Below are 27829 nucleotides of genomic sequence, written 5' to 3' on the forward strand. Positions count from 1 at the left end.
TGAAGAATATGGAGGTTAGGAATCAGGAAGCTGGAAGACTGAAGAAGTTAGTCGTCCGTGCAGGCCAGTTGAGGTCGGTATAAGGCCTCGTAGATGGTGCGAGGAGCGTGGTGAGTCATCTGGATGCCGAGAGTTGAAGGAACACAGGACGTGCGCGAATTGGGATACCTGCAGCAGGGGAACATACAGACTGCGGCTCCGGCGTAGAAGGCAGAGCAAGATGGAACACTGCAGTCCAGGGGCAACAGGACCAGGTCGAGGACGAAGAGGCCGTATCACAAGGGGAAGGGGAGTAGCACTTAACTAGCAACCCCAGCGGTAATGGACAGAGGATTTCATGGCCACCCATACTGTGTGGATAGATTTGGAGGGGGGGGGTGCGGGGTGCTTAACTCTGATAGCGGCAATTTGGAACCCATGGCAGGCAGCTCCAGGTGACTACAGCGGGCAGTTTCCCAAACAGGTGTATTGAAGGCCCTTTTAAGGTGGCCCTTTGAGGGGGCCAGTGTCACCATCCGGCTCCTGGGTCGGTCACGTGATGAAGTAGCACCCAGCTAATCAGGCTGGCAGATATAAAGCTAAAATACGGCATGACATCCGCAGCAATGACCCCGGATATGCTCACTACTTTTCATGCGCCCTCCCTCTGTGATGCCGGAAATTTGATATACAACCAGGCTCTGGACATTGAGTCCACAGCTGCAGATCCAGTTGCATTACAACCTGCCCATAATATAGATGCCGTTTCCACAACCAGCACTACAGAGTTAGTTACTGTCACTCCGGATCTAACTAGCTCCTTCATAGGTAGCGTTACTTCTCAAGCCTCACTCGAATCTAGATTGTCTAGTACCATAGTTTCCATGTTTAATTCTCTACAAAATGTTTCTAAACTCTGCTCCTACCAACAGCACACTACCATGCATCTATCCCTACTAAACCCACAGTCTCTTCTTAAACATGGCACCGAGGTCTGTGACCACATCCTGGAGATGTATTGTGATCTTATGGCCATTACAGAATCATGGCTTACTCCTGACACTCCATCCTCTGCTCTATTAGCCACCCCCCTCGATTTCACAATTCAGAGAGTTCATTGTGTTAACCGTAGAGGTGGAGGAGTAGCTGCCATTATTAACAATCGTTTTATTTCGCGTGTGAACCATCACACCCCTTTAGATGGCTGTGAAAGCCCTCGATTCAAAATTTAAGCTGAATGAAAATAACTCCCTGGCGATTATCATCATTACCTTTTTCACCAGAAAAATCTTCTTCCCCTTTAGATTTAGAGGCGTGCAGGGGCACGGCCCTGGGAGCATGCACTCACTTGACTCTGCCCACCAGTGCCACTCCCCAGTCCCCTTTTCTGCATCGACAGAAACGGGCCGAATTCACCAGCGCTCCTGGGTTTTGCTTCAGCCATGTAATACCACGCATTCTTTCCCAGATATTCTTCTATCTTTGTCTTTTTCTTTTCAATTAGGTACTTGGTCCTCCGACGCCACGCTCCTCCCTGGCGCATGTCGACTTCAGCAGGCTTCATCAGGTGTCCAACCTGAGAGGGGCTCTTCCCTACATCCGACCCCCATGCCCTTTGCCTCCGCTGCTTTGGCCCCGACCACGGCTGGGAAGGTTGTTCGGCGTGCAATGCACTGCTTCCACAGGCACTGAAGAACAGGCTAGTTAGGTGGAGGGAGCTCTTCTAAAAGTCACCCCCGGAGGACCTAAAGGACTTTGTCAAACATTTCTCGAGGCTGAAGGAACGGCCTCTATTCACCATTGCACCCCCGTAAAGGCGACTCCTTCCCAAGGGAGCGCCCGACCGGAAGGAAACTTTTGGGTTCTAGCACCAGCACAAGTACCGAGGCTAGCACACGGCCGAGGGGTCTCCGGATCCTTCTGGGGTCAGTGCTGAGGGAGCGCAAGGTTCTTTTACCGGGGTTACTCCCGAGGGGCATCACCTAGTACAGGCTTCATGTCCGAGAGGGCGCCTTCACGCAGCACTACCGGCAGCTCTGCTGAAGGCAATACGCTTTCCAGGTCACGGCCTGAGGTGCGGGATAGGCCTTTTGTTCCAACACCAAGCGTCTTGGACGGGGCTAGTTCCAGCGAGCCAGGCACCACGACTTCGGCACGTGGCAATCAGCTCGACAAAATGGCAGCCGCGCCAGACAAGATGGCTGCTCGTCCAATACCCCCTCTTGCGGAGAGGGTGGAGGAAAGAGACACAAGGTGGGACTGGTGTCAAGCAGGTCGGTGGCCTACAGTTCATACATCAGCAGCGCAGGGCATGTTTCCCCTGCACCCTAGGTAGAGCGTTCCCCGGCCCCAGTTGCCCTTAGCCACTCCGTCAATATCACCTGCCACCTCTACATCCTCGGAAGACAGGTTCTTATAAAGATTCCTAAGGCTGATGCAAACTCCCCAAATGGGGGCCATCCTCCGGAATGCCATCGGCGACATGTTCCTCCAAGTCACCCCACCAGCACCCATAGTCATTCCTCCTATGGCTCCGGTGCCATAATTCCCAGCACAGCCACTGCTGCCCCAGCCCGCTTCTCCAATTCCTGCTTCCCTGCCTCCCACATTACAGGCGGCTCCACAACAGCCTCCTCAGCCGCCACCGGCTCCGGTATCCACACCGCAGCCCACAGCACCCACCACCCCTCCACCAGTTCTGGACCCTTCGAGCACTCTGGTGGACACTGACGACTAGGAGAACCCCGACACGCTATCTTCAGCCAGGGCCTTCCATGAACGCCTTGCAGGTTTTGGCAGAATATTTGGCCCTTTCTCAGCCTGAGGTTGAGCAGCCCGAGGAGGTGGTCTTCGCAGAAGTCCTCACCCTAAGACCCCCTTCCAGAACAGGGATCCCGATGCAGAAAGATACAGTTGCCCTGGCCAAGAAGGGGTGGCTCAAGCTGCACTCGGACCAACCTGTCAATCGGTGCCTCAGTGCCAAGTATAGGCAGATGGAGGGGGATACACTCTTGTTTTCGGCGCATCCTCAACCACACTCTACTCTAAGCCTCAGTCGTCCACAGCCACCTCGTCCTCGACGCTGCTAGGCATGGAGATGATCTTGGAAGCATGCGGGAAAAAGCTGTACTCCAACTCCTCCTTGCACCTGCGTCAAGCCAACGCGGATGCCATGCTGGCAGCCGTTAACCAAAGGCTCTGGTGGGAAATTGCAGACTTCCTCCCAGAACTTCCAGCGTAGAGCCAAGCGCTCTTCAAGGCGGGCCTAGGAGAAGCCAGGTTGGTAGTGCAGGACATTATGGAGTCCACCGTGGCTCACATAGATACCTCTGGCTGGGCAATCTGCATTGTCACGGACATGAGAAGGACTGCCTGGCTCCGGGCTAGTAAGTTTAACCCCGACGTCCAGGTACGCTTATTGAACCTTCCATTCGAGGGTAGTGACCTCTTTCACTCCACCATGGATGAAGAATTAGATAAAAAGAAAAGCCCGCAAACGGCGAAGTCTTTTTCTAATCTTTCGAAGGCCACGCCTAAGGCCTACACCCAGTCACAGCAATGCTCCGACAAGGGGCGGGCCCTTGATGGGTTCCGGGCTTTCAAGAACGAAGGTCCAGGCAACCTGCCCATTCCCTGAGTCTGCACCGGAGGAAACAACAAAAAGGGCGGGGGGGGGGGCAAGGGCTTTTTCCAAACCCCCTCCTCCGCGACAGCCTCAGAGGGAAAGAAGGCATGACACGCCCCTTCGGGTCCATGTGTATCTGGTGGGTGGCAGGCTTGCCTCTCACATGGAATTTTGGTGCCAGAATTTTTCGGAACCCTGGATCCTCTCCGTAGTCTCCACGTGGTACCACCCACCGGTACCTTCCTCTCAACCCTCCTCTCCCACAGATTGGGACAGCAACTCTGTTGGTGGAGATCCAGTCGCACGTCCAGAGCCAGGCTGTGGAAGAAGTCCCCACCTCCCAGCGAGGCTTGGGCTTTTATTCCAGGATTGCCGCCATACAGAAGAAGAACCAGGCTGGCCTGAGAGTTGTGTTGGATCTTTCCGCCCTCAACTTCTCCCTTCCTCTGCAAAAATTCAAGATGGTTACGCCCGCACTTATTGTGGAAACACTGGACAGGGGAGACTAGATGTGCTCCCTTGATCTGAAGGACACATACCTACACGTCTCGATTTGGCAGCCATATTGTTCCTTACTACAGTTCAGGATCATAGGCTGCCATTTCCAATACAAGGTACTACCCTTTGGCCTCAACTCAGCCCCCAGGGTGTTTTCCAGGTTGATGAACGCAGTGGCAGCCCTCCTCAGGGCCCAGTACCACCATGTGTACCAGTACCTGGACGACTGGCTCGTCCGGGCTTCATCGCCGGAAGCAGTTCACCTCCTCTGCACTGATGAATACACTCCACACCCTGGGGTTCACTATCAATCTCAAAAAGTCTCAGCTGCAGCCCACGCAGACCCGGACCTTCCTGGGCCTCAACTGGAACACAAGCTCTGGGCGATTCTTTCCCCCGGATGACAAGATAGCGGCAATCAAGAAGGCCACCTCTCACTTCCTCTCCAGGGCAGTGACCTCGGCCTGGTGGTACAACATCTGTTGGGTATAATGGCGGCGGTCCTGTTGGCCGTACCCCACACAAGGATCAAGATGAGAAGATTATAGCTGCACTTTGCAGCCTCATGGAATCAGGAGAAGGGCTCCCAAGTAGAGCCAGTCGACATTCCACCCTTTCTCCACCCGGACCTCAGGTGGTGATCCGCGGACTTCAACCTACGGCAGAGCAAGCCCTTCCGGCAGCCGGCCCCTCGAGGGTTGGGGAGCCACTCTGAACAGCCACAGCCTCCATGGTGTCTGGACTCAGCAGGAGTCCCACATCAGATGGCTGGAATTGAAGGCCATATGGCTGGCTCTCAAGGCAGTTCTTATCCAGATGGACAACTCCACCAGCATGTACTATGTCAACAAGCAGGTTACTAGATCCCCTCCACTGTGCAATCTAGCCGTCAGCATGTGGGAGTGAGCACTGGAGAACACATCTACCTCACTGCAGTCCTCCTCCCGGTGGAGTCCAACCTGGTGGCGGACAGGCACAGCAGACTGGGGGCAGACAAATGAGTGGCAATTGAACGACCTGGTACTGAAGGATATCTTCCTCAGGTGTGGGCATCCCAAATTCCGGGACAACAGGAAATGCCAGCAGTTCGCCTCCTGGCAAAGGCAGGTCTCCGGCTCCTTGGGCGACGCATTCCAGATACGGTGGAACGACATGACGGCATACACCTTCCCGCCCACAGGGTGATCTGCAAGATGAATGAATCTCGTCAGCTCAGCATCATTTCAATAGTTCTATGGTGGCCGGCGAGACCGTGGTTCTCCGAGCTACTCAGCCTATCAGACAGGCCACCCATTGACCTCCCACTGGGCCGGGCTCCTCTCCTGGCCAAGCAGGGGGGCAGGGTACTCCACCCCTCTCCTCACAAACCAGCCCTTGCAGCGTGGTTCCTGAGAAGGTCACGTTGAAACACTTGAACCTCTCTCAAGATAACCTAGATATCATCCAGGGTGCCAGAAGCAAGGCCACCTGAAGCCAATATAGGAGTAAATTGGCTAGATTCTGTCATTGGGCCAACTCTAAGGGGATCGACCCTCTTAGGTGCACCTTGGACAATGTGCTCTCCTTCTCAGCACACCTTTCCCACTCCGGCATACAGGTATATAAATGCTGCACCTATCTGGCAGCCATAGGGGCTTACAGGAATTCGGAGGAGGGCCTGTTCTCCTCTTCCAATCCGGTGGTCAAGCGACATCTGGCGGGCCTCCACAGACTCTACCGCCCTATAAAGAAACCACACCCTGCGTGTGACCTCAATGTTGTGCTGTGCGCCTTGGCGCACAAACCTTTCGAGCCAATGGCGTCCGCGGACAGCAGGCTGGTCACCATAAAGAAAGCTCTACTGCCCCTAGGTTAGATGCGGCTTTCTGGCAGGCGGTTCTAAGAAACCTGTTTTCTTCAGAAGGGTTTCCTCTCCATCCTGGGGCTACATTCATTTGTAATCGCCCATACAGTATGGAGGAAAGGGGACGGGACGTAAGAGTAATTAATAGTTACTCAGTGTAGTGACTAACGTACTCTTAGTCCATAGTCTTCTTTCCGCCTTACGTCCCACCATCCTCCCCCCTAATTACATTGGTGTAATTAGGCAATTCTGAATATTGTCGACGCATCAATGGGGACTGAGGAGTGGGGCTGGTGGGCGAAGTCAGGCGAGCGCATTCTCCCACCGTGCACCCCCGTGCGCCTCTTAATTTAAAGGGGAAGATGTTTTTCTGGTGAAAAAGCTTCTGTCTCCCGTCCCTCGCAAGGGACGCCCATACAGTATGAAGGAAAGGGGACTATGGACTAAGAGTATGTTAGTCACTGCAGTAACTATTAATATATCGTCCACCCGCAGATATACCATCCTTTGACGAACAACTCATTCATCTGCTTACGTCAATCACTAAGACAAACACACCTGATTGTCCTGGGTGATTTTAACCTATGGGCAAATTATGCTAGTAACAAGCAAGTGGCCTCTCTTCTATCAGCATTGAACTCTATTGGGTTCAATCAGATGCTTTCCGCCCCTACCCATAACGCAGGTCACACTATAGATTGGACCCTGACACATTGTGTTTCCATGTCCGAAACAAACCTCTGTCATTGTCCTTGGTCCGATCATATGTTGGTTGACTTTTTCCATCTTCATGCCAACCAGCCTTTCTCATTGTAAATCTACTCCTAAAAAACATGTAATCGTAAGGAATTTAAAGACGATAACGCCACAATCCTTATGTCAGCTTTTAACTAAACGTATACCAGTGGATACCTTCAATAATTCAACGATTTGGCCCGTCATCTCACTGATACTATTAATGCAATCGTGGATGACCGTGCCCCAAAAAACATTGAATGGTGAAATCCAAACCAGCAAATGTACCTGTTCTAATGACTCCGTTGCTGATCTACGGCGTCCGTCTAAAGAGAAAAGCTGAAAGACAACAGCAAAGGAACTTCTCTCCGCTCTCATTCTCTATAGAAACAAGCCGTTCTTAATTAGAAGAACGCTGTAATTGACGCTAAATTTGAGTCTCAGTAACAGGATCTATAATGCAAAATTGAATACACACTAATTATTTGCAATCATTAAAGAATTTGAAGGAGCATCCTCCGATGAAACAACATTAGTAAAGGATTCAGCGTGGTGTCAAATAATACACAATGAGTTCAAGCAGAACATTTTGGGACACCTACAATCCATAGCAGCTCAGCAAGACCCTGATCAGTCTCCAGCTCCAAATTATTCCAATGTTTCTAACATTCCAGACCACGCCCTTAGTAAGGAACATAAGCACGTTTTATTCCAATTCAAACCATGCTCCGAGAAACACATCCTTAAAATAGTGGCTGGTATGAAACCAATGTCCTGCTTAGGGGATAGTTGCCCGTCCAGTATTATCAAGAACTGTATGAATACGCTTGCACTATGGGTGACTTGTCAATCTCTCCTTTTCTGAAGCAAGTGTACCCTCGGTCCTCAAAGAGGCATGTATCAGCATGCTGGATCCCAATATAATAAAGCATTACCGCCCGATCACTAATGTACCCTTTCTGTTGGAGATCTTGGACTGTGTTGCTTGTAGTCAACTGCAAAATTTCCTCAAAATAACCTCCTGAATCCAAAACAGTCTGGCTTTAGGTCCAAACATGGGACGGAGACCCCACTCTTGGACCTGAAATCTAATATCGCCAGTATTGTAGATTGCGGTAGGCCAGAACTACTTATGCTGCTTGATCTATCCGCTGCGTTCGACTTAGTTGACCCGTCTCGGCTCATCGCTAGTTCGGTAGAACAGGTTCATTGCTCTCTCGCTGCATCCCAAATGGGTCTCCTCCTTCCTAGTACTCCGAAATGCCATAGTGTCCATAGGCGATGCTAGCTCCCCTCCTACACCAGTTACATGTGGAATGCCTCAGGGGTTGTGCATTTCACCCACATTGTTAAATATATACATCATGCCCCTTCTTGCACTTCTCGATGACCTGGGTGCCCAGTATACCAACTACGCTGATGACAGCCAGGTCGTAATCGAGCGGTCCGGTTGTAATACTGAAAATACCTTATCCATAAAATTCCATCTATCAAGCCATTCACAAGTGGACGGTGACTAACTCTCTAGCATTGAATGCTGGTAAGACGGAACATTTGATTATAGCATCAGGCAACAAAATTAAAAACTGCTCTGACTATGAAAGTTTTATCATTGCCAGTAACATAATCAAAGTATCCAAGTCCTAAAGACATTGGGCGTCACTTTTGATGCTGAGTTGTCCATGAAGCCACATGTGGGCCAAGTACGAGCAGCCTGTGAATATACCACCAACTGCCAATATACATTCGCCCATATATTTTGCTAAAAAGAAGAGTCCTCCTGGCCACAGACTTGATTAACTCCCGCCTTGATTACGGCAACTGTCTTCTAGCAGGAACTTCTAAAACCAATCTTAACAAACTCCAAGTCGCCCAAAATCACGCCGTTAGAGCTTGAGTAGAGCTAGAGTAACGAAAGCCAGACGGGAGCTTCATTGGCTCCCAGTTAAACATTGGGTCACTCATAAGGTCCTGTAGATTTAAGCTTACAAGATTCGGACAGCTCCACATTTAATGTTCCTGCATCAGCAGCCTGGAACAAGTTACCCCCTCCCCCCGGCTCCCATTTTAGGCAGGCAAACTCACTTACCACCTTGTGGCTCCTGATGAACTTTTACATTGGTCCAGCTTTCCCCTGCTTTTGTAAATGTTGTGTCATGTCTTGTATGTTACTATGTGCGCTTTGAGGCCTTTGGGCAAACCAGCGCGTTAAAAAATTATAAATAAATGCATATAAATAAATCAGCCGGTCCGAGTGCAGGAATCCAGGAACAAATTATAAGAAGGCCGAGCATGATGGCCATGTTGGAAGAGGTGCTTCAGCTGGATTTCCTTATCCATGTTTTGGGCGAAAGACAGAGTAGAAAAACGAAATAAATTAGATTGGTAGGTTACCATGGCAACATGTTTGTGTGTATGAATGGACAGTGTTTATGTGTGATGTTGTAGGCGGAGATTAGAAGAAAGGGCATTGTAAATTAATTCCGCCAGGCTGTCTTTACTGGCCTTGCACTCTGTCTGCTGCAAAAGGTAGCGGCTGAGGTGACTAGGGCCCCAGCAAGAAGCCATAGGAGCAGAAAAGAGGAAATTAGGCAGCACACAGAGAGATGGTGGTCTGCTGCGAGAGATATGATATGATAGGTTATTTATACCACGCTTAATACCCAGATTTTTCTAAGCGCAGACCCCGGGATGTTACCTGTGGTGCTCCGTGTCGTCTTGCTTCCAAAGCGAGCATGTTGCCCCTGAGCTATCCTCCCGAGATGTGTGCACATGTGTGGTGGCCCGGGAGTGGAGAGAGCCACTGCTCAGGAAAAGAAATGCCATTGAGCAGTGACTAAACAGTCTGTGCGGGCCACCCCCAAGGAATAAGGACTTTCCGCCAATCTAACAGAGAATAAAGCCCATAATTCCATGTTTCTGAATGGCTGAGCCTCCAGGTACAGACCAAATAATGGAGTCCTCTAGCACCCTTTTGGTTGTCTGGTTTTATGTTTTATTGTGGCGTTTTACTACACTGCTTCCCCTCCACTTTCTTCCGTCAAAGCCATGTGTGACATATTGCCATCCGGCAAGGGTGTAAAGCCCTGGCTTTTTTGTATTAATAAAAGGATGCAGGATATTCTATCTATGAAAGCGTAAACTGCTTATCAGATTCCCCTTTCATAAACTCCATGCCAAAAGCTTAGTTTGTACCTATGTCCTGCTGCATCAGTATCCTGGTTTGCAGCGCCCGCTCTAACAGCAGATTCTGAGGTCAGAGTTGCCCATTTGACAGCGGCAGTGACAGCCAAGTCTCTTCAGCTTAGGGACTGCTTTTAAGATTTGCCCCCCTGCCCCCCCCACCCCTGTACCAACACTATGATGATCACAAGTAGCCATAATTGTGGCAGGGTGTGCTCTAAAATAAAATATGCCGGAGTTGAGGCATACTGCATGGCACTACTTGATCATTGCCGCCACATCCAATTTGATATCACACGTGTCCGCTACTGTGAGTCGGCTCACCTGTTTGAAGGTGGTGTTCTGGCAAGACAGGCTGATTCTGCGAAATGACATGAGAGGAACCTGAATGACCATGCTTCTTCTTCGATCTCTTTGTGAGGGCAAGTAACACCTTCTGCCAGAGACAGCAGCACAACAGGCAACTGTCCTGTGCCCAGCAATGAAAGGAGCACACCCATTCAAAGGATGTAGCCTCACACCAGAGTGCTGCGTTTCTAAAGGCCTTTGATACTAGTGAAAAGGGAAGGAGGGCTCGCTGTATAGTGAAGGAAGGTTTCCAACATTTTGTTTCTCTCTGCCTCCATAGTTCCTATCCTCTCTGCTTCCTCAAGAACAAAGCTGTTTGATTGTGATGTCAGAAAGGCAAAGTCCACTTTTAAGAACAGGGATTGGACCAGTAAGGCAGGCTAGTTTTAGTCCAATCACTTGCAAGTTTTTGCCTTTTAAAAGAAGGGGTCTGCCACTACTTCCTGGAATCATCTTTTCGACTTGAGCCTTTCAAGAAGATTTAATTGGATCTCTGTAGGGCACGGTTAGGTCACTAATTCCTTTTTTGAATCCAAGAAACATCCTTTTTAAACAATGTGGTTTTTACTTGCCTTACACCCCTGATTCATTACTCTAGAGTATCCCTGCCTTCTTATTCTCTGCTCTTTCCTCAGGGGAGGGTTTTGTGTTGTGTTTTTTGTTATTTTGCAGGTGGTGCGTTTTATTAAAGTATATCGATTTTTATAGGACCTTGATTGGACATTCGCTTTATTTTGGACTGTAATACTTCTCTGTTTAGGTTGCTACTGATTCACATTCGCACCCCTCTTGAGAGCATAGCCTTCCCTTGGCCCACGTTACCACAGAGGCGAAGGAGGTATATGTGCCTGTTTTACCTTTATGATTGTGTTGGCTCTTGGTTTGTAGCAGCGTGAGGGTTGAGTGGGCATTTTAGCCCCTACTTATCCTTGTACTGCTGCAGGGCAGAATACCAATTTGTCACATAATGTTGTTCTTTTTAACTAATACATTATTATATTTTTGCCTTCTTATGCAAAACGCCAAAATAAAAAATCAATCCTTGTGTCTTGTTCACTTCCTCTCCACTGTTTTATATACTGGTTACGCCACTATCAAACTGTATATAATCATATGATTGTGTATTTGTATTAACTGTATTTTTGTTTCAGTAGTTGGCATCGCAGAGTATCCATTAGTAATGAACAATGAAATAATTCAGAGTGCCGCCCAGCATAGTTTGTCAGCCACTTTTGGTGCATGGCATGCAACATTGCAAACCAAAGTACTTCACTTGACACTTCTCCAGGATCCCTTACCACCAACCCATATGTGCCTCAGAGTTCCCTTATCCCTCCGTTCATGATACTCACCCTACAGTAATGCTGTAGGACCCTCTGTAAATTCACAATCCTCACCCTGTCTTCCAAACGAAACAAATGCAACTCTGAATGCCCCACATAAATTGGTTAGACTGTTTATGGTGTCCACTCTTCTCATGGAGGTTGGAGTTCAGGTGGAAAGTTAATGGTCAAGACAGGTCAATGCCATTGTCTCTTAGTCAGCATATATGTCCAAACTAATTGGAGCTAACAGACCTTTCCTCTCAACTGACAATTGCATTACCCTGGCTGGAGCACTCATCCTTTCGAGGATCGACTACTGCAACTCGCTCTTTGCAGGATCCAGTGCCAGAAACATCAGCAAACTTCAAGTTTTGCTAAATAATGCAATCAGAGCCGCGCTAGACATACCCAGGCACGAGCACATTTCATCAACAAGACGCAACATTCATTGGCTCCCAGTACAAGACAAAATTAAATTCAAAGTCCTCTCACTGACCCATCAATGCCCATCGAACAATGCCCCTGCATACCGTTGCAATCAAATTGCAAAAATCCAATCCAACAGACCTACACCAGCCTAATCTCCACACCGAGATTCAAGAGACGGAAAGCTGGCGGATCTAGCTTCCTGGTGGTTGCTGCCCAACTTTGGAACACCTTGCCTCCATCACTAAGAATAGACACGTTCTTATGGTCCTACCGTAAAAACCTTAAAACTCTGATGTTCAAACAAGATGCCTGCTAATTATGCAACCAATCTATTACTGCCTGTGTAATTTATGTACATTTTGTAAATAGTGCAAACCTTAATGTTTATTTTTGTTGGGTTTTTATAGCGCTTTATGCCAAAGCGCTTTACATTTTAACAACAACAAGGATACAATAAAACAGCAGAAGCAATTACAAAGTATGAATCAAACCAGTAAAAACACTAAGTAGAACAATTTGCCTATGAAGATTAACGAGAGAGGAGCGGGTGGAGTTGGGGAAGGAAGTGCGAAACAGGAAGAGGAAAAGGCTGGGGAGGGGAGGAGAGGGGACTTGAGAGGAACGGAGCAGGAAGAGAAGGTAGCAAGGGGAGAGTATAAGGGAGGAGAGAGGAAGGTGGAGGAGGGGATTGGAGTGCCACGGTGGGGAGTGGAGATGAAGAGATTTCAAGGAGACACAAAAGGAGGAATAGGTGCGGATGGAACGGATAGAGAGAGGTAGGGAGTTCCAGTGTAGGGGGGCAAGGAGCTGAAAGGAACAGAAACGAGAGAAGGTCCAAGGGGAGGGGAACAGAGAGAAGGAAGAGATCGGCAGAAAGCAGAGAGCGGGAGGAAGTGTAGAATGAAATGAGCAAGGAGATGTATGGAGGAGCAAGATCGTGAAGAGATTTAAAGACAAGACAGAGGAAGTGGAATTTAAGTTGGGAGTGAAAGGAAAGCCAGCCAAGATGAGAAAGCGAGGAGGCGATGGAGTTGTGAGGCGAGAGAAGACAGAGGATACAAATGGCAGAGTGGTAGAGGGATTTGAGGGGGGCAAGATGGGAAGCAGGAAGTTCAAAGAGGAGGCAAGAGCAGTAGAAAAGACTAGAGAAGATAAGGGAGGAGATTAAAAGTTTAGTGGCATGGAAGGTGAGAGAGGAGCGGACTTTACGAATATTGAAAACGTGGTAGCGACATGCGCGAAAAATAAGAGAGATATGGTGGGTGAAGGAGAGGGAGGAGTCAAAGTAAATGCCTAGATTACGAGCGTGGGCAGAGAGGAAGATTAGAAAGGGGGAGGAGAACTGTGTAGTTTTTTTGGAATTCATTTTCTGGAATGTGGTAATATTTTGCTCGGCTGGGTGGATTTAACTGCAACAGCAGCATTTTGTGATTCGTTGTTGGAACCGTTTATAAGTGACCTTGCTCAATGCTTTGCATTGGCTATCTTAATGTATATATCACTCGTCTACCTGAAAGATGCAGTAAATGATATGCTATTGCTGTTTCACAGCGCCTTGTAGCCTGAACAGGACTCAGGACACAAGAATGACGTAACAGTTATAGCTGCAATGAGAGCAGAGACACCACTGTTAGCTGGATGTTGATACTTGGTCTCGAGGAATTGAACTCAACTTAGCGAAACTGGGCGCAGCGGGTGTTTTTTTTTTTTTCTTCTTTTACTCTAACAGGCTGGGGATGAAAGAGGAACCCCAGTAGTCTAATTGCTTTCAGGTAGCTGGTGAGGATCAATAAATCAATGCATGCAATCTGCTATCCACCTTGTCATTCCTGATGTCTGATCGTTAGCCAGGAGAATAATGCATACCCTCCCAAAACTGCTTAGGTGAAAGTTTTGTCGCACAGTACTGGTGTGTCCACAGTGAGCTGCTGTTAAACTATCCGTTTCCAGCCCTATTTCAATGTAAAACTTTCTTTTTCACCAGGTGCTGCCCCGACAGACCTGCGGCCTTTTTACTCACACGATCTTCTATAATGAATATCCCGGTGGATCCAAGGAACTGGACAAAAGCATCCGAGGGGGCGAGCTTTTTCTCACTGTCCTGCTCAATCCTGTAAGTGGCGAATATTTGATGGAAAATGTTTTCATGTTGATTAGTAATGTACAGCTTTTACTGTTTGCGCACCATAGGCCATTACTGAATTATGCACTGAAGTCCTGTTAAAAACAAGCATTACCAAAGCGAATAGTTTTATCTGTTACAAAGTCGAGACTGTATAGCCACTTTCTCAACAATTCTGCACCCATATAAGAGATTGCAGAACAGAGAAATTGGCAATACTCCCAAAAAATAAAAATAGGGAGTGAAAATAGCCCCCACCCTCAAAAATAGGGAAAAGACATGTAGAATACTGCACCCCCTGCTTTCACCCTCACAGCTCCATGAATATTCTTGGACCAGTAGTGCACGTAGTAGCACAGGAAGAAACTATTGTAACTGCCTGATTGGAAGAAGTAAACCTGTATATTTTAATGTGCATGTAATAACTATGTGCAAAGAAATATTTTTTAAAAATCCAGTTTACTGTTCACACATTTTTACTAGCTTTTAAAATACTCTCCTTGGGAATTCGACTTACATTTTACTCCCTAAAAAATCATTTTACCCCCAACTTTAAAAAATAGGGAGTAAAATACTCCCACTTGCAAATCTTATCTGGTGCACCAAGTACAATCGCTGTTTCAAAGAGAGTCTGAACTTAAATGGGTTAAATTCTCCGAAACATGCAATCATTTTTCATCTTTTATTCATCGCCATTGACCCTGCAGTGGCTTTTAAAATGACTGTTGGTAAGAAATGGGTTTAACATACTGGCTGGTGGCATGCACATGATGTCAATGCCATTTAAAATGTTTGTTTAGTTTGTTGTTGAGAAAATAAAATTTCTTTACGGTTGAAAGAATACAACGCAGCTGGACTAGCTGAATGCACGAGAGGCATATGGCGCAGGACACATCCCATCACTCCCAGCAGTTACCAACACGCCCGCCTCCTTACTTTCTGCTGCTGGTCCAACATTTACAGGCAAATGGGGTTTGTGTAGTTCAAAACCTTCAACACGTGAACAAAAAGAAATTGGGATTGATTATAAGGCACCAAGTGTTTCCACTCTCTAGTCTGTATGTCCTCTTCCTCGCATATGAATACTAGGATAGAGATTTCCAAGCTGTTTTTGCCTCCATGGGACGTAATATTTTTCTTTGCATGAGACCTACCACAAACGGGACGATGAACTGGATGCGACACCTGTAGATGAACTTATTTGTGTGCACCTTTGCATTGCTGTCATTGTTTGATGAAGGATCATCTACACATTTCCTTCTGTAAACTCAAGACAAAGAAATGACAAAGAAATCTGGTGCACCAATGCATAGTAGAACTAGCATTAGCAATGCCAACCGTTTTGGATTTTGTGCTACGTCCCGCCCCCTTTCCTCCATACTATATGGGCATCCCTCGCTAGGGACGGCAGACGCAACCTTTTTCACCAGAAAAACTCTTCTCCCACTTTAAATTTAGAGGTGCGCGGCCCTGGGAGCATGCGCTGCCCTGACTCCGGCACCACACCTCAGACTCCTTTTCCGCGCAGACGGGAATGGGCCGAATTCACCAGCGCTCCTGGGTTTGGCTTCAGCCATGTAATTCCTCGCGCGGATTCTTCCTCTATCTCTTCTTTTGTCTTTTTTCAATAGGTACTCGGTCCTCAGACGCCACTGCTCCTCCCCGGTGCATGTCGACTTCGACAGGGTTCAGCAGGTGCCCATCCTGCAACGGGTCCTTATACCAACTCACGCACCGAGGCTGTCACAGCTACCGGCCTTGGGTCCTCGGATCCTCCCGGTGCCAAGGTTGAGGGGCCACTAGGCTCTATTACCAGGCTTGCGCCCGAGGGGCTCTGCCCTTGTACCGGCAGCACATCCAAGGGTGTGCCTGAATGCAGCACCCCCGGGTCGAGGTGGATACACCTACCGTGCTTGGGCTCGAGGAGCGGGGCAAGTCGCACGCCGCTCACATATGAGACTTGGCAGAAGCTTGCACCAACGAACAGAGCAACACGTCGCAGCCACGTGGTAGGCAGCTCAACAAAATGGCTGACGTGCCTGAAAAGGACACCCATTTGACGCCTCTGCAGGACTTTGGCGAAGAACGAGTATCGAGGTGGGACTTGCATCAACCAGGTATGTGGCCTACAGCCTACCCTTATGCGCAAGGCTGTGTTCGCTTGCGTCCATATGTACAGGGTCGGCAGCGGCCTCAGTTGCCTCTAGTAAACCCTTCAGTGCCCTCCTCCTCCTCCTTTTCGGCCAGTGAGGACCTGATATTTGTGAGGTTCCTCGGCCTCATGAAGTCTCCAGATATGGGGGCTATCATCAAGGACGCAGTCAGGGAAGTCCTTCCCGCTATGCTAGCGGCACCAGAGACTCCTCTGCCGATGCCTCTGGCCCCGGCACAGCCGCCTCCTCAGGCTCCTCAGCCTACTCCAAAGGTGGTTCCATACCAGCCTCCTCATCTTCCTCAGCCTCCGGCAGTGCTCTCAGTGCCCCTGCTTCTGGCTCCGGATACTCCTCCTCCTCCACAGGATCCCCCAGACCCTCAGGATACTGATGAGGAGGAGGATTCTGACACGCAATCATCGGCCAGGGCCTTTCAGGAACCTATCTCGGGCCTGGCGGAATACCTGGGCCTCCCACAGCCGCAGGTTGAACAGCCGGCAGAGTGCATCCTCGCTGAAGTCCTCACGAGGCATCCTTCTGCCAGAACGGGGATTCCACTGCAGACCGACGTGGTATCTCTCGCCAAGAAGGGGTGGCTCAAACCCCACTCCGTCCAGCCAGTCAACCGCCGCCTGGACGCCAAGTACAGGCAGATTGAGGGGGATACACTCCTCAGTGATCGCTGCGGCATCACTGTACTGCAAGCCTCAGTCGTCCTCGTCATCTATGGCGCTGTTAGGCAAGGAGAAAACCTTGGAGGCACACAGTAAGAAGCTGTATTCCAATGCTTCCTTGCACCTGCGACAGGCCAACGCAGATGCCCTGCTGACAGCTGCTAAACAAAGATTATGGCGGGAAATTGCTGACTTCCTCCCGGAACTCCCCACCCACAGGCAATCATGTTTCAAGGTGGGGCTAACCGAAGCCCAGCTCGTGGCTCAGGATATCATAGAGTCCACTTTTGCACACACATTGATACCTCTGGACGTGCCACCTGTATTTCCACGGACATGCAAAGAATGGCCTGGCTCCGGGCAACCAAGTTCAACCCGGATGTCCAGGAAAGTATTCTGGACCTGCCATTCGAAGGCAGTGACCTCTTTCACTCCAGCACAGACAAGCAGATGGACAAGAAAAAGAATAGCTCTCAGACGGCTAAGTCTTTATCCATTCTGACAAAGACCACGCCCAAAGCGTACTCACAATCTCAGCAACGCTCGGATAAGGGTCGCTCATCTGGAGGCTTCCGCGGCTTCCAGGAACGGAGATCTAGGCAGCCGGAACGCTCGCCGACCCCTAGTCAGCAGAAGCATCAAAAAGGGGTGGGGGCAAGGGCTTTTTCCAGTCCCCCCTCCTCCGCCTATGCCTCCGAGGGTAAGAAGTCATGACAGACACACTCGGGTCCATGTGTCGCCAGTGGGGGGAAGGCTTGCTCTTCACGCACACTTTTGGTGACAGAACTTCGCGGACCCCTGGATCCTGTCAGTAATATCCTCTGGGTACCGTCTACCTATTCCTGCCTCTCTTCCCTCCTCTCCTCCTCTTCCGCAAGTTGGGACAGCAACTCTTTTGGCAGAGATTCGGTCGCTCGTCCTGAGCCAGGCCGTGGAGGAAGTCCAAGCCTCCGAGCAGGGCTCGGGCTTCTACTCCAGGATCTTTGCCATTCAGAAAAAGAACCAGGCTGGCCTGAGAGGAGTTCTAGACCTTTCCACCCTCAACCTCTCCTTACCTCTCCAGAGGTTCAAGATGGTGACGCCAGCTTTTATTGTGGAGACTTTATGCAAGGGAGACTGGATGTGCTCCCTGGATCTGAAGGACGCCTATCTGCACGTCCCAATCTGGCAACCCCATCAGTCTTTCCTATAGTTCAGGATCATGGGCTGCCATTTTCAATACAAGGTCCTCCTGTTTGGCCTTAACTCGCCCCCAGGATCTTTACCAGACTCTTGAACGCAATGGCTGCCAAACTCCATGCTCAGGGCCTCCATATATACCCCTACCTAGATGACTGGCTCGTCAGGGCTACATCTCTAGAAGCAGTTCACCACTCCTCCCAGGCACTGATGAACACACTACACAACTTGGGCTTTTCGCTCAATCTCAAGAAGTCACAACTGCAACCCACACAGTCGTTGACCTTCCTGGGCCTCATCTGGGACATGCACCCCGAGAGGGTCTTCCCCTCCGAGGACAAGATCGCGGCCATCAGGAGGGCCAAGTCCCACTTTCTCAGCAGTGGCGCAACCTCGGCTTGGTGGTACCAGCATCTGCTGGGTCTTTTTGCAGCGGTACTGTTGGCGGTTTGCCGTACAAGACTCATGATGAGGAGGATTCAGCTACACTTCGCAGCATCATGGAACCAGGAGAGGGGCTCTCATGCCGAAATGATCAAGATCCCCATCTGTTAGGAAGAATTCTCTGTTTAGGCTGAATTTCCTAACCTAGTGAGTCCCCCAGCAGCTTTGCTGGATTTTGTGGGGTTTATTGTTTTCTCCTGCCAAGAGTGAGACTCTTTTATCCTCACTCTTGGACATGACTTGAGAGTGTTCTCTGTGACTTGCTATGTGCTTATGGGCTGGGGGGGTAATTTTCCCCATAGGCCATCATTGGTTTTTGAATGTGTTACACAGCACCCTCAGTGCAGTAGCACAGGGGTGTCTTGGAGACCCCCAAACATAGACTCCACACCCTGGGACTGACTACTGTCTCCCTGGGTCTGTAAAGTTACCATTGACTTTACTAGTCTTAACTTAGGAACTTAACCAGTACAAACCATCTTACTGTGGAAGTACTAGTAGGGGCAATTAGATTGCCCCTGGGTCTGTTGTCGAGGGGGTACTGTCCCGTCCCCCCTCGCCGAGTTCTGGCTGGTGGCAGTGGATACCACGGAAATATTCCACCGGAATATTTCCCAATGGGATTTCCCATTGGTTTTTGATGCACCACTTTTTGGTGCAATGTTAAAGATACCGCCGGTTTATTTATTTAATATAAATTCACCGGTTGGGATTCTTTGCCGGAACTCGCCGCCAAAATGGCGTCTAGGTTCACTTCAGTAACCCTGAACCAGAGTCGAGCCTTTGTTCCACTTTTGGCGGGCTTCTGCACAGAAGCCCTCCAAAGTGGTGCCATTCTGTCTGGGTACCAAAGGGGGTGGGGGAGGGGGTTTAGGCACCCTGGACCGAGTTGCCTTGCCAACTCGGGTCGCACTCTAGTGTGATTGGCCCAAGTGGTGAGCCACCCCGCTCACCACTTAGCATGTTTGAGTGACGGCTAGGCTGTATGAATGGGGGTTTGCTGCATAAAAGCAGGGTTTTTGGGACTGGTTCTTCAGAAGTCGCCACAGGACCTAAGAAGCCGAAGAGGGAGAAGCCGAGCCGACCTGCCAAGACGACACCACCGGTGAAGCCCTGCAGAATCGTCTCACCACTTTTCCCGACGACAGAGGAGATCTCCCGCCGGAGAGTCTTCTTCCCTTAACTGGTGGGGACAACCAGTTGCTGCCTTCTTTTTGCCGTCCCGAAGCATCTCGTGGCCGCCTTGCCTGTGCCAAGCACCCCGGCAACCGGGATACCACTTTTTACCTCAACCGCGAAAGAGGGGTAAAAATCCTTTGTGACCGGCGAACTCCACGGCTGGCCTCATCCCTGGTAGTGCAACGACCTGCAGCCTTCCTCCCCGTCGAGATCACCTCTTCCTCGGGACGACGCCGCGACTTGCACCCACTACCAGGAACGACTACCACCGCTGGAGGAATCTTTCCACTTTTAAAGGTACTGTGATCCGCCCGGCCTCCCTTGCCACCGATTGTACGGGGTAGATTTAGCCCTCGGCTCTCGAACCTGGGTAGGTCTGGGACACCCTAACTAAACTTTTCAGAACCATAGTAAAACCGTTTTCTACTCACCTGCAAAGACTTGTGACATTGTGTGATCTTGGGCACATTTTCGCCTGGCTCCCTCTAACGCGGGCCCCGAACTAATTCCCCTTGTTTCACTATTGACTGTCTTTGCCAACCTTATGTGAAAAGTGTTTTACCTAACTGCTCTCTTTATTTCTGCCTTTTCCCTCCCTTTTGGTAATACTTGTTGGAGTACCATCTAACGTTAAGCGCTCACCTCTGGTTGGAAATAAGTGGTGTTAACTTAGAATTGTCCAACAAACGATTAGGGATGTACATATGAGTAATAGTAACTGTGTTTGACTTTCTTATCTTTTCTAATGTGCTAGTGTAATTTGAGTGTACCTTTTAATAAATAAGTTTATACTTTTACACCTAGCTCTGGTCAGTGTTTGCTTGTGCTATTGTACCTCTGTACCTATTATGTATCCTCTGTATACTGCCTAACTCTTCTTGAGGGAAGTCTGACTGCTCAGCAACAGCTACCACAGTGAATCTGTGCGGTGCAGACTGCTACCAAGTGGGTTTACTGCCAACACCTGTAGTCTTAAATCTTTTGCAGTGGTCCCAGAGGGAACTGCACAGGTTTCTGCCTAACACCATCTCTCTCCACCCGGACCTCACATGGTGGTCCAGGGACTGCAATCTGCGGACGGGCAAGCCCTTCCAGCCCCCCCCCCCCCCCCCCGTCCCTGAGGTGACGATTACCACAGACTCCTCCCTAGACGATTGCCTTCGAGGACCTCTCGGTCCATGACACGTGGACCCGTCAAGAGCAAGAATACCACATCAATTGGCTCGAGCTGAATGCCATCTGGTTAGCGCTTAGAGCCTTCCTCCCACATCTCAAGGGGAAGGGCTGTCCTCATCCAGACAGACAACTCGACCAGCATGTACTTCATCAACAAGCAGGGGGGGACCAGGTCCCCTGCCCTGTTCAGACTGGCAGTCAACATGTGGGAATGGGCCTTGGAAAACGACATCTACCTCATGGCAGTGCACCTTCCGGGGGAATCCAACCTGGAAGCGGACAGGCTCAGCAGGTTGGGAGCGGACAACAAGTGGCAGCTGAACGACCTTGTTGCACAGGAGATCTTCCACTGTGGGGGCTTCTCTCAGGTCGATCTCTTTGCCACCAGGCACAACAAGAAGTGCCCCCAGTTCGCCTCCTGGCAGGGGCAGGGCATAGGCTCCCTGGCCGACGCCTTATAGATCCAGTGGAATGGCATGTCAGCATACGCCTTCCCGCCCACTCCACTGATTCACAGAGTACTCTGCAAGTTCAAGGGGTCTCGCCAGATCAACCTCATTCTGATAGCTGCGTGGTGGCCAGCCAGGCCATGGTTCTCGGAGCTGCTCCGCCTCTTGGCGGTCCCCCAATCCACCTCCCGACAGGCCCAGCACATCTTTGGACACAGCAGGGGGGCAGGGTCCCCCACCCCCCAGAAGCTAGCCCTCACAGCGTGGTTCCTGAGCAGGTAACACTCAGCCATCTCAAGCCAATCTGGAGATCATAAAAGGGGCTAGGACCAAGACTACCAGAGCCCAGTATAAAAGTAAATGGACCAGGTTTTGCCACTGGGCTCACTCCAAGGACATCGACCCGCTGGCTTGCTCATTGGATGACGTGCTGTCATTCCCAGCCCACCTCACCAACTTAAACAAGGAGATCGTCCTTCCCACGTTCTTTGCGGACCCGAAGGACGAGCATCATAGTTCTGCACTTCCTTGATGTCAGGCGTGCCCTGAAATTCTACCTATACAGGACCAAGGGCTTCCGCAAGTCAGACGCCCTGTTCATCACCTTTTGAAGGCGCCAGGCCGGGCTATTAGGCCTCCAAATCCTCCATCTCCCACTGGATAGTCTCGGCCATCAAGGAAGCGTACAAGGGCCAGCATAGACCCCTTCCAGTGCACATGCACGCCCACGCGGTAAGGGCCAAGGTAACGGCCATCGCTTTTCAGCGTCATGTCCCCTGGCAGGTCATAAGCACGGTGTCCACATGGGCCATTCCCTCGGCTTTCTGCAAGCATTACTGTTTGGATGCCGGCTCCAGAGCAGATGCAGCATTCGGACAGGCAGTCCTCCGGAACCTGTTTGCTTGAGGAGGGTCTCCTCTCCACCCTGGGGCTACATTCAGTTGTAATCGCCCATGCAGTATGGAGGAAAGGGGACGGGACGTAAGAGTAATTATAAGTTACTCACCGTAGTGACTAACGTACATAGTCCCCTTTACTCCATATGTCCCACCATCCTCCCCCCCTAATATCTGGTGTCATTAGGCAATGGTATCTCTATTGTCGACGCGTCTTTGGGGACTGAGGTGTGGCGCCGGAGGCCGGAGTCAGGGCAGCGCATGCTCCCAGCGCTGCGCCTCCGCGCGCCTCTGAATTTAGAGGGGAAGTAGATTTTTCTGGTGAAAAAGGTTCCGTCTCCCATCCCTAGCGAGGGACGCCCATGCAGTATGGAGGAAAGGGGACTATGGACTAAGAGTACGTTAGTCACTACGGTGAGTAACTTATAATTTCACCAACACTCCTGGGTTTGGATTCCACATGGTTTTCCGTGGATACTGTCTTTTTTTGTCTTCTAATCCTTAATCAGGTACTCAGTCCTCTGGTGCCACGCTCATCCCCGGTGCATGTCCTTGGGCTTCAGCAGGTGTCCAGCCTGCGAGGGGCTCTTTCCCACATCTGGCCCCCCCACGCTCTGTGCCTCCACTGCCTTGGCCCAGACCACGGCTGGGAAGTTGGTACCACGTACAACACGCTTACACTGCACGCTCTGAAGAACAGGTTAGCTAGCTTCGTCACACACAAGTCCAAGGCCAAGGTAGGGCCACTTTTTCCATCGCACACCGCAAGGGTGACTCCTTTCCTAGGAAATGCCCGATCGGGAGGGACCATTCAGGTTCTTAAACCAGCACGGATACCGAGGCTCATTCAGCTACCGGCTGCCAGGCCGAGGGGGTCACTAGATCCTTATGGAGACAGTGCTGAGGGACTGTAAGGTTCTTTTACCGGTGTCAACCCAAGGGGCTACGCCCCATTACCGGACAAATGTCTGAGGGGACGCCTGTAGGCAGCACTACAGACGACGCAGCCGAAGGCACCACACCTACCAGGTCTCGACCTGAGGAGCAAGGTAGGCCTCATACTCCACTGCGAAGAGTTCAGGAGGAGGCCGGTCCCTGTGAGCCAGGCACCACGACACAGGCACGTGGCAGCTCGACAAAATGGCCACAGCGCCAGACAAGATCACCGCTCCTCCGACACATCCCCGTTCGGGGAACAGGTAGGAGATAGAATGTCCAGGCAGGGCTGGTCTTCACCCGGTACGTGGCCAACAGCTTATCCTTCAGTGTTGCAGGGTAGATATCCTCAGCAACCAGCAAGGCAGAGTACACACAGGCCCCAGCAGCCGCCTGCTACTCCGTCAATACCATTTGCCACCCCACCAGCCTGTGAAGACAGGTTTTTTGAAAAGTTCCTCACGCTTATGAGGTCCCCTCTGATCAGCTCCATCCTTCGGGATGTTATCAGGGACATGCTGCTTCCAGGTACTCCGCTAGCACCTATAGTCATTCCTCCTATGGCTCTGGTGGCTCAGGCCCCTAAGCAGCTACAGCTGCCCCCGTCGGGTCCTTAGATTCAAGCTCCCCAGCCTCCTACAGTTCAGGTGGTGCCACACCAGCCGCTGGCTCCGGTCTCCATACCTCAGCCTTTGACTCCCAGCACTCCTCCCGGGCACCAGACCAGCCGGACACCATGGTGCACACTGATGAGGAGGAGGACCCTGACGCACCTTCAGCCAAAGCCTTCCATGAACGACTTGCAGGTTTGGCAGAATACTTGGGGCTTCCACAGCCCGAGGTGGAGCAACCCGAGGCGGGGGTCCTGACCGAGGTCCTCACTCTCCGCCCGTGGCTACAACGAGATCCCTATGCAGAAGGACGTTGTTGCCTTGCCCAAAAAGGGATGGCTGAAATCCCATTCAGCACATCCCACCAACAGGCGCCTCAACCCCAAGTACAGGCAATTGGAGGGGAATATACTCTTCTTGGCGGCACACCCTCTTCCACACTCCTCAGTGATTGCCACAGCCTCCATCTACTCGAAGCCAGAGGCCTACTCAGCCACGTCTTCCTCTGCTGTCCTAGGCAAGCAGGAGATGATCTTGGTGGCGTATGGAAAGAAGGTCTATTGCAACGCCTCTCTGAACCTTTGTCGCTCTAACGCGGATGCCATGCTCGCAGCCGTTAACCAGAGGCTTTGCCGGGAAATAGCCGCCTTCCTTCTGGAACTTCCTGTACTCAGTCAGGCACCCTATAAGGCTGGGCTGTCAGAAACTAAGATGGTGGCTCAAGACATCATGGAGTCCACAGTGGTGCATATCGACACCTTATGCCGCGCCATCTGTATAGCCACGGACATGAGAAGGACGGCCTGGCTACGGGCTACCAAGTTCAACCCGGACGTACAGGAACCCATATTGGACCTTCCATTTTAGGGTAGAGACCTCTTCCATTCCACCACGGACAAGGAACTGGATAAGAACAGTTCCCAGACAAGGAAATCTTTATCCATCCTCACAAAGTCTACGCCCAAGACCTACAGTCAAACGCACCAGCGTTCGGACAAGGGTCGGGCCTTTCGGCGGGTTCCAGGACTTCCAAGAACGATGGTCCAGGCAGCCGGACTGATCTCAGAGTCGACACCACCGTAAACAGCACAAGGCTGGGAATAAGGGCTTCTTTCAGTCCCCCCTCCTCCGGCCCAGCCTCAGAGGGAAAGAAGGCATGACACTCCCCTCCGGTTCCACGTGTCTCCGGTGGGGAGCAGGCTTGCCCTTCACGCACAGCATTGGCGCGTTAAGTTCGCAGACCCCTGGATCCTATCAGTAGTGGCCTCGGGTTACTGCCTACCGGGTACCTCCCTATCCACCCTCCTCTTTCACTCCCACAGATTGGGACAGCAACTCTATTGGCAGAAATGTGCTTGTTGGTACAGGATCAGGCAGTGGAGGAAGTCCCAGGCTCCCAGCGAGGCATGGGCTTCTACTCCAGAATTTTCGCCATACAGAAGAACCACCAGGCTGGCATCGGAATTGTTGGACCTTTCCAACCTGAACCTTTCCCTTCCGCTTCAAAAGTTCAAGATGGTTTCACCAGCGCTTATTGCGGAGACACTGTGCAAGGGAAACTGGATGTGCTCCCTGGATCTGTAGAACGCATACCTGCACGTCCCATTTGGCAGCCCCATCGATCCTGAGGTTCAGGATCCTGGGCTTTCATTTCCAATACAGGGTTCTATCCTTTGGCCTCAATTCAGCCCCCAGGGTCTTTACCAAGCTTATGAATGCAGTGGCAGCCCTTCTCAGGGCCCTGGGGCCACCATGTATATCCATACCTCGACGACTGGCTCATCAGGGGGAGATCACCGGAGGTAGTACAACACACCTCCTCCACCCTCATGAATACACTACACGAATTGGGATTTTCTATCAATCTCTAGAAATCATAGCTGGAGCCTATGCAGAGACTGACTTTCCTGGGACTCATCTGGGATACGAGAACCGAGAGAGCTTTCACTCTGAAGACAAGATTGCAGCCCTCAAGAGAGCCGCAAGCCATTTTCTCAGCCGAGTGGTTTCCTCGGCTTGGTGGTACCAGCACCTTCTAGGTACCATTGTGGCATTTCTCCTGGCAGTGGCTTACACAATGCTCAAAATGAGGCGATTGCAGTTGCACTTTGCAGCCTCATGGAATTAGGAGCAGGGTTCCCAGGCGGAACCTGTGAGCATTCCTCCGGTTCTCCACCAGGACCTGATCTGGTTGAACACGGACTGCAACCTGAGGATTGGCAGGCCATTCCGACAACCAGTCCCGCAGGTTACCATCACTACAGACACTTCCTGGGAGGGCCCTGGACAACCACAGCATCAACAGAGCAGGAGGCCCATATCAATTGGCTGGAGCTGAAAGCCATCTGGCTGGCTCTCAAGGCCTTCTTACCAATCGTCAGTGGTAAAACTGACGGACGTCTCCACCAGCATGTATTGCATCAACAAGCAAGGTGGCACTAGGTCCCCTCCTCTATGCACCCTGGCGGTCAGCATGTGGGAATGGGCCCTGATGAATGGCATACACTTGAGGGCAATCCACCTCCTGGGGGAATCGAACCTGGAGGCAGACAGGCTCAGCAAGTTGGGTGCGGACAATTACGAATGGCAGTTGAATGATCAGGTCCTACAGGGAATCTTCAACAGATGGGGTGATCCACACTGCCCTCAGTTGGCATCATGGCGGGGTTTGTGTCCCGGCTCCCTTGGAGATGGATTACAGATACAGTGGAACAGCATGAACGCATATGCAACCCTCCTACTCCTCTGGTACACAAGGTGATCGGCAACATAAGGTAGTCCCAGCACCTCAGGATCATTATGGTAGCCCCTTGGTGGCCAGAGTGGCCCTGGTTCTCAGAGCTGCTCGGCTTGGCGGACTAACCTCCAATGCACCTTCCACTGGGCCCAGCTCATCTACTGTCACAGCAGGGGGCCACGGTCATCCACCCCACCCGCAGAAGTTAGCGCTAGCAGCGTGGTTCTTGAACAGGTCACATTAAAGCATCTGCGTCTTTCGCACGCTAACCTAGACGTCATACAGGGTGCGAGGAGCGATGCTACCAGGAGCCAATACAAAAGCAGGTGGACTATGTTTTGCCACTGGGCGGAGTCCACAGAAGTTGATCCTCTCACATGATCATTGGACGATGTACTATTCTTCTCTGCACACCTTGCACACTCAGTAGTGTAAATACACATGTTGCACCTATTTGGCTGCCATCGGAGCATACCGGAACTCGGAGGAGGAAGTGTTATCATCCTCCAACCCGGTAGTTAAAAGGCATCTGGCGGGCCTCAACAAGCTCTACCCACCTATCAAGAGGCCACACCCTATGTGGGACCCTAATGTAGTTTTGGTGCCTTGGCACACAAACCTTTTGAGCCAATGGCTTCCGCGGACATCAGGCTGGTCACCATCAAGACAGCCCTCCTGATGGGTCTTACATCTGCACGTAGGGTCAGGCACTAGTTGCTTTGGAGCCTTACACTACCTTTCACAGAGACTAGGTGGTCCTTAGAACAAACTCAGCGTTCTTGCCTAAAGTGGTCTCTTTGTTACATCTGGATGAGGAGATAGTGTTAACTACCTTCTTCGCAGACCCTAAACACGATGCTCAGAGGGTTTTGCACTGCCTGGATGTCAGGCATGCCCAGAAGTTCTATCTGGACTGGACCAAGAGCTTCCGCAAATCAGACACTCTCTTCATTACCTTGGGGGGGTCAAGGGCAGAATATCTTGCATCTGAGGCCTCTATAGCAAGGTGAATGGCTTCGGCCATCAAGGAGGCTTATGAAGGGCAGCACAAGCCGCTTCGGCAAACATGTATGCACATGCTGTCAGGGCCAAGTCCACCGCAGTCGCGTTCCAGAGGCATGTTCCGTCGCAGGTAATCAGCAGTGCGGCCACATGGTCCACTCCTTTGGCCATCTGCAAATACTACTGTTTGGATGCCAGCTCTAGGTCAGATGCAGCATTTGGACAGGCAGTACTAAGGAACTTGTTTTGTTAAGGAGGGTCACCTCTTTGGGCTACATTCAGTTGTAATCGCCCATACAGTGTGGA

The 27829-nt window shown here is 50.8% G+C and overlaps 1 protein-coding gene across 1 annotated transcript in view; it reads left to right on the forward strand.

Annotated features, from left to right (window-relative positions):
- The window catches only part of NDST2 (N-deacetylase and N-sulfotransferase 2), a 2001368-nt gene that overhangs the window by 752487 nt on the left and 1221052 nt on the right, over window positions 1–27829 (forward strand). The window contains exon 6 of the mRNA XM_069610676.1: window positions 13950–14078. Within this exon, the coding sequence (XP_069466777.1) occupies window positions 13950–14078 (129 nt within the window). The remainder of the gene's footprint in view (window positions 1–13949; window positions 14079–27829) is intronic.

The sequence above is a fragment of the Ambystoma mexicanum genome, chromosome 8 (genome assembly GCF_040938575.1).
Source record: "Ambystoma mexicanum isolate Mex_15411 chromosome 8, UKY_AmexF1_1, whole genome shotgun sequence".
NCBI classification, from domain to species: domain Eukaryota; kingdom Metazoa; phylum Chordata; class Amphibia; order Caudata; family Ambystomatidae; genus Ambystoma; species Ambystoma mexicanum.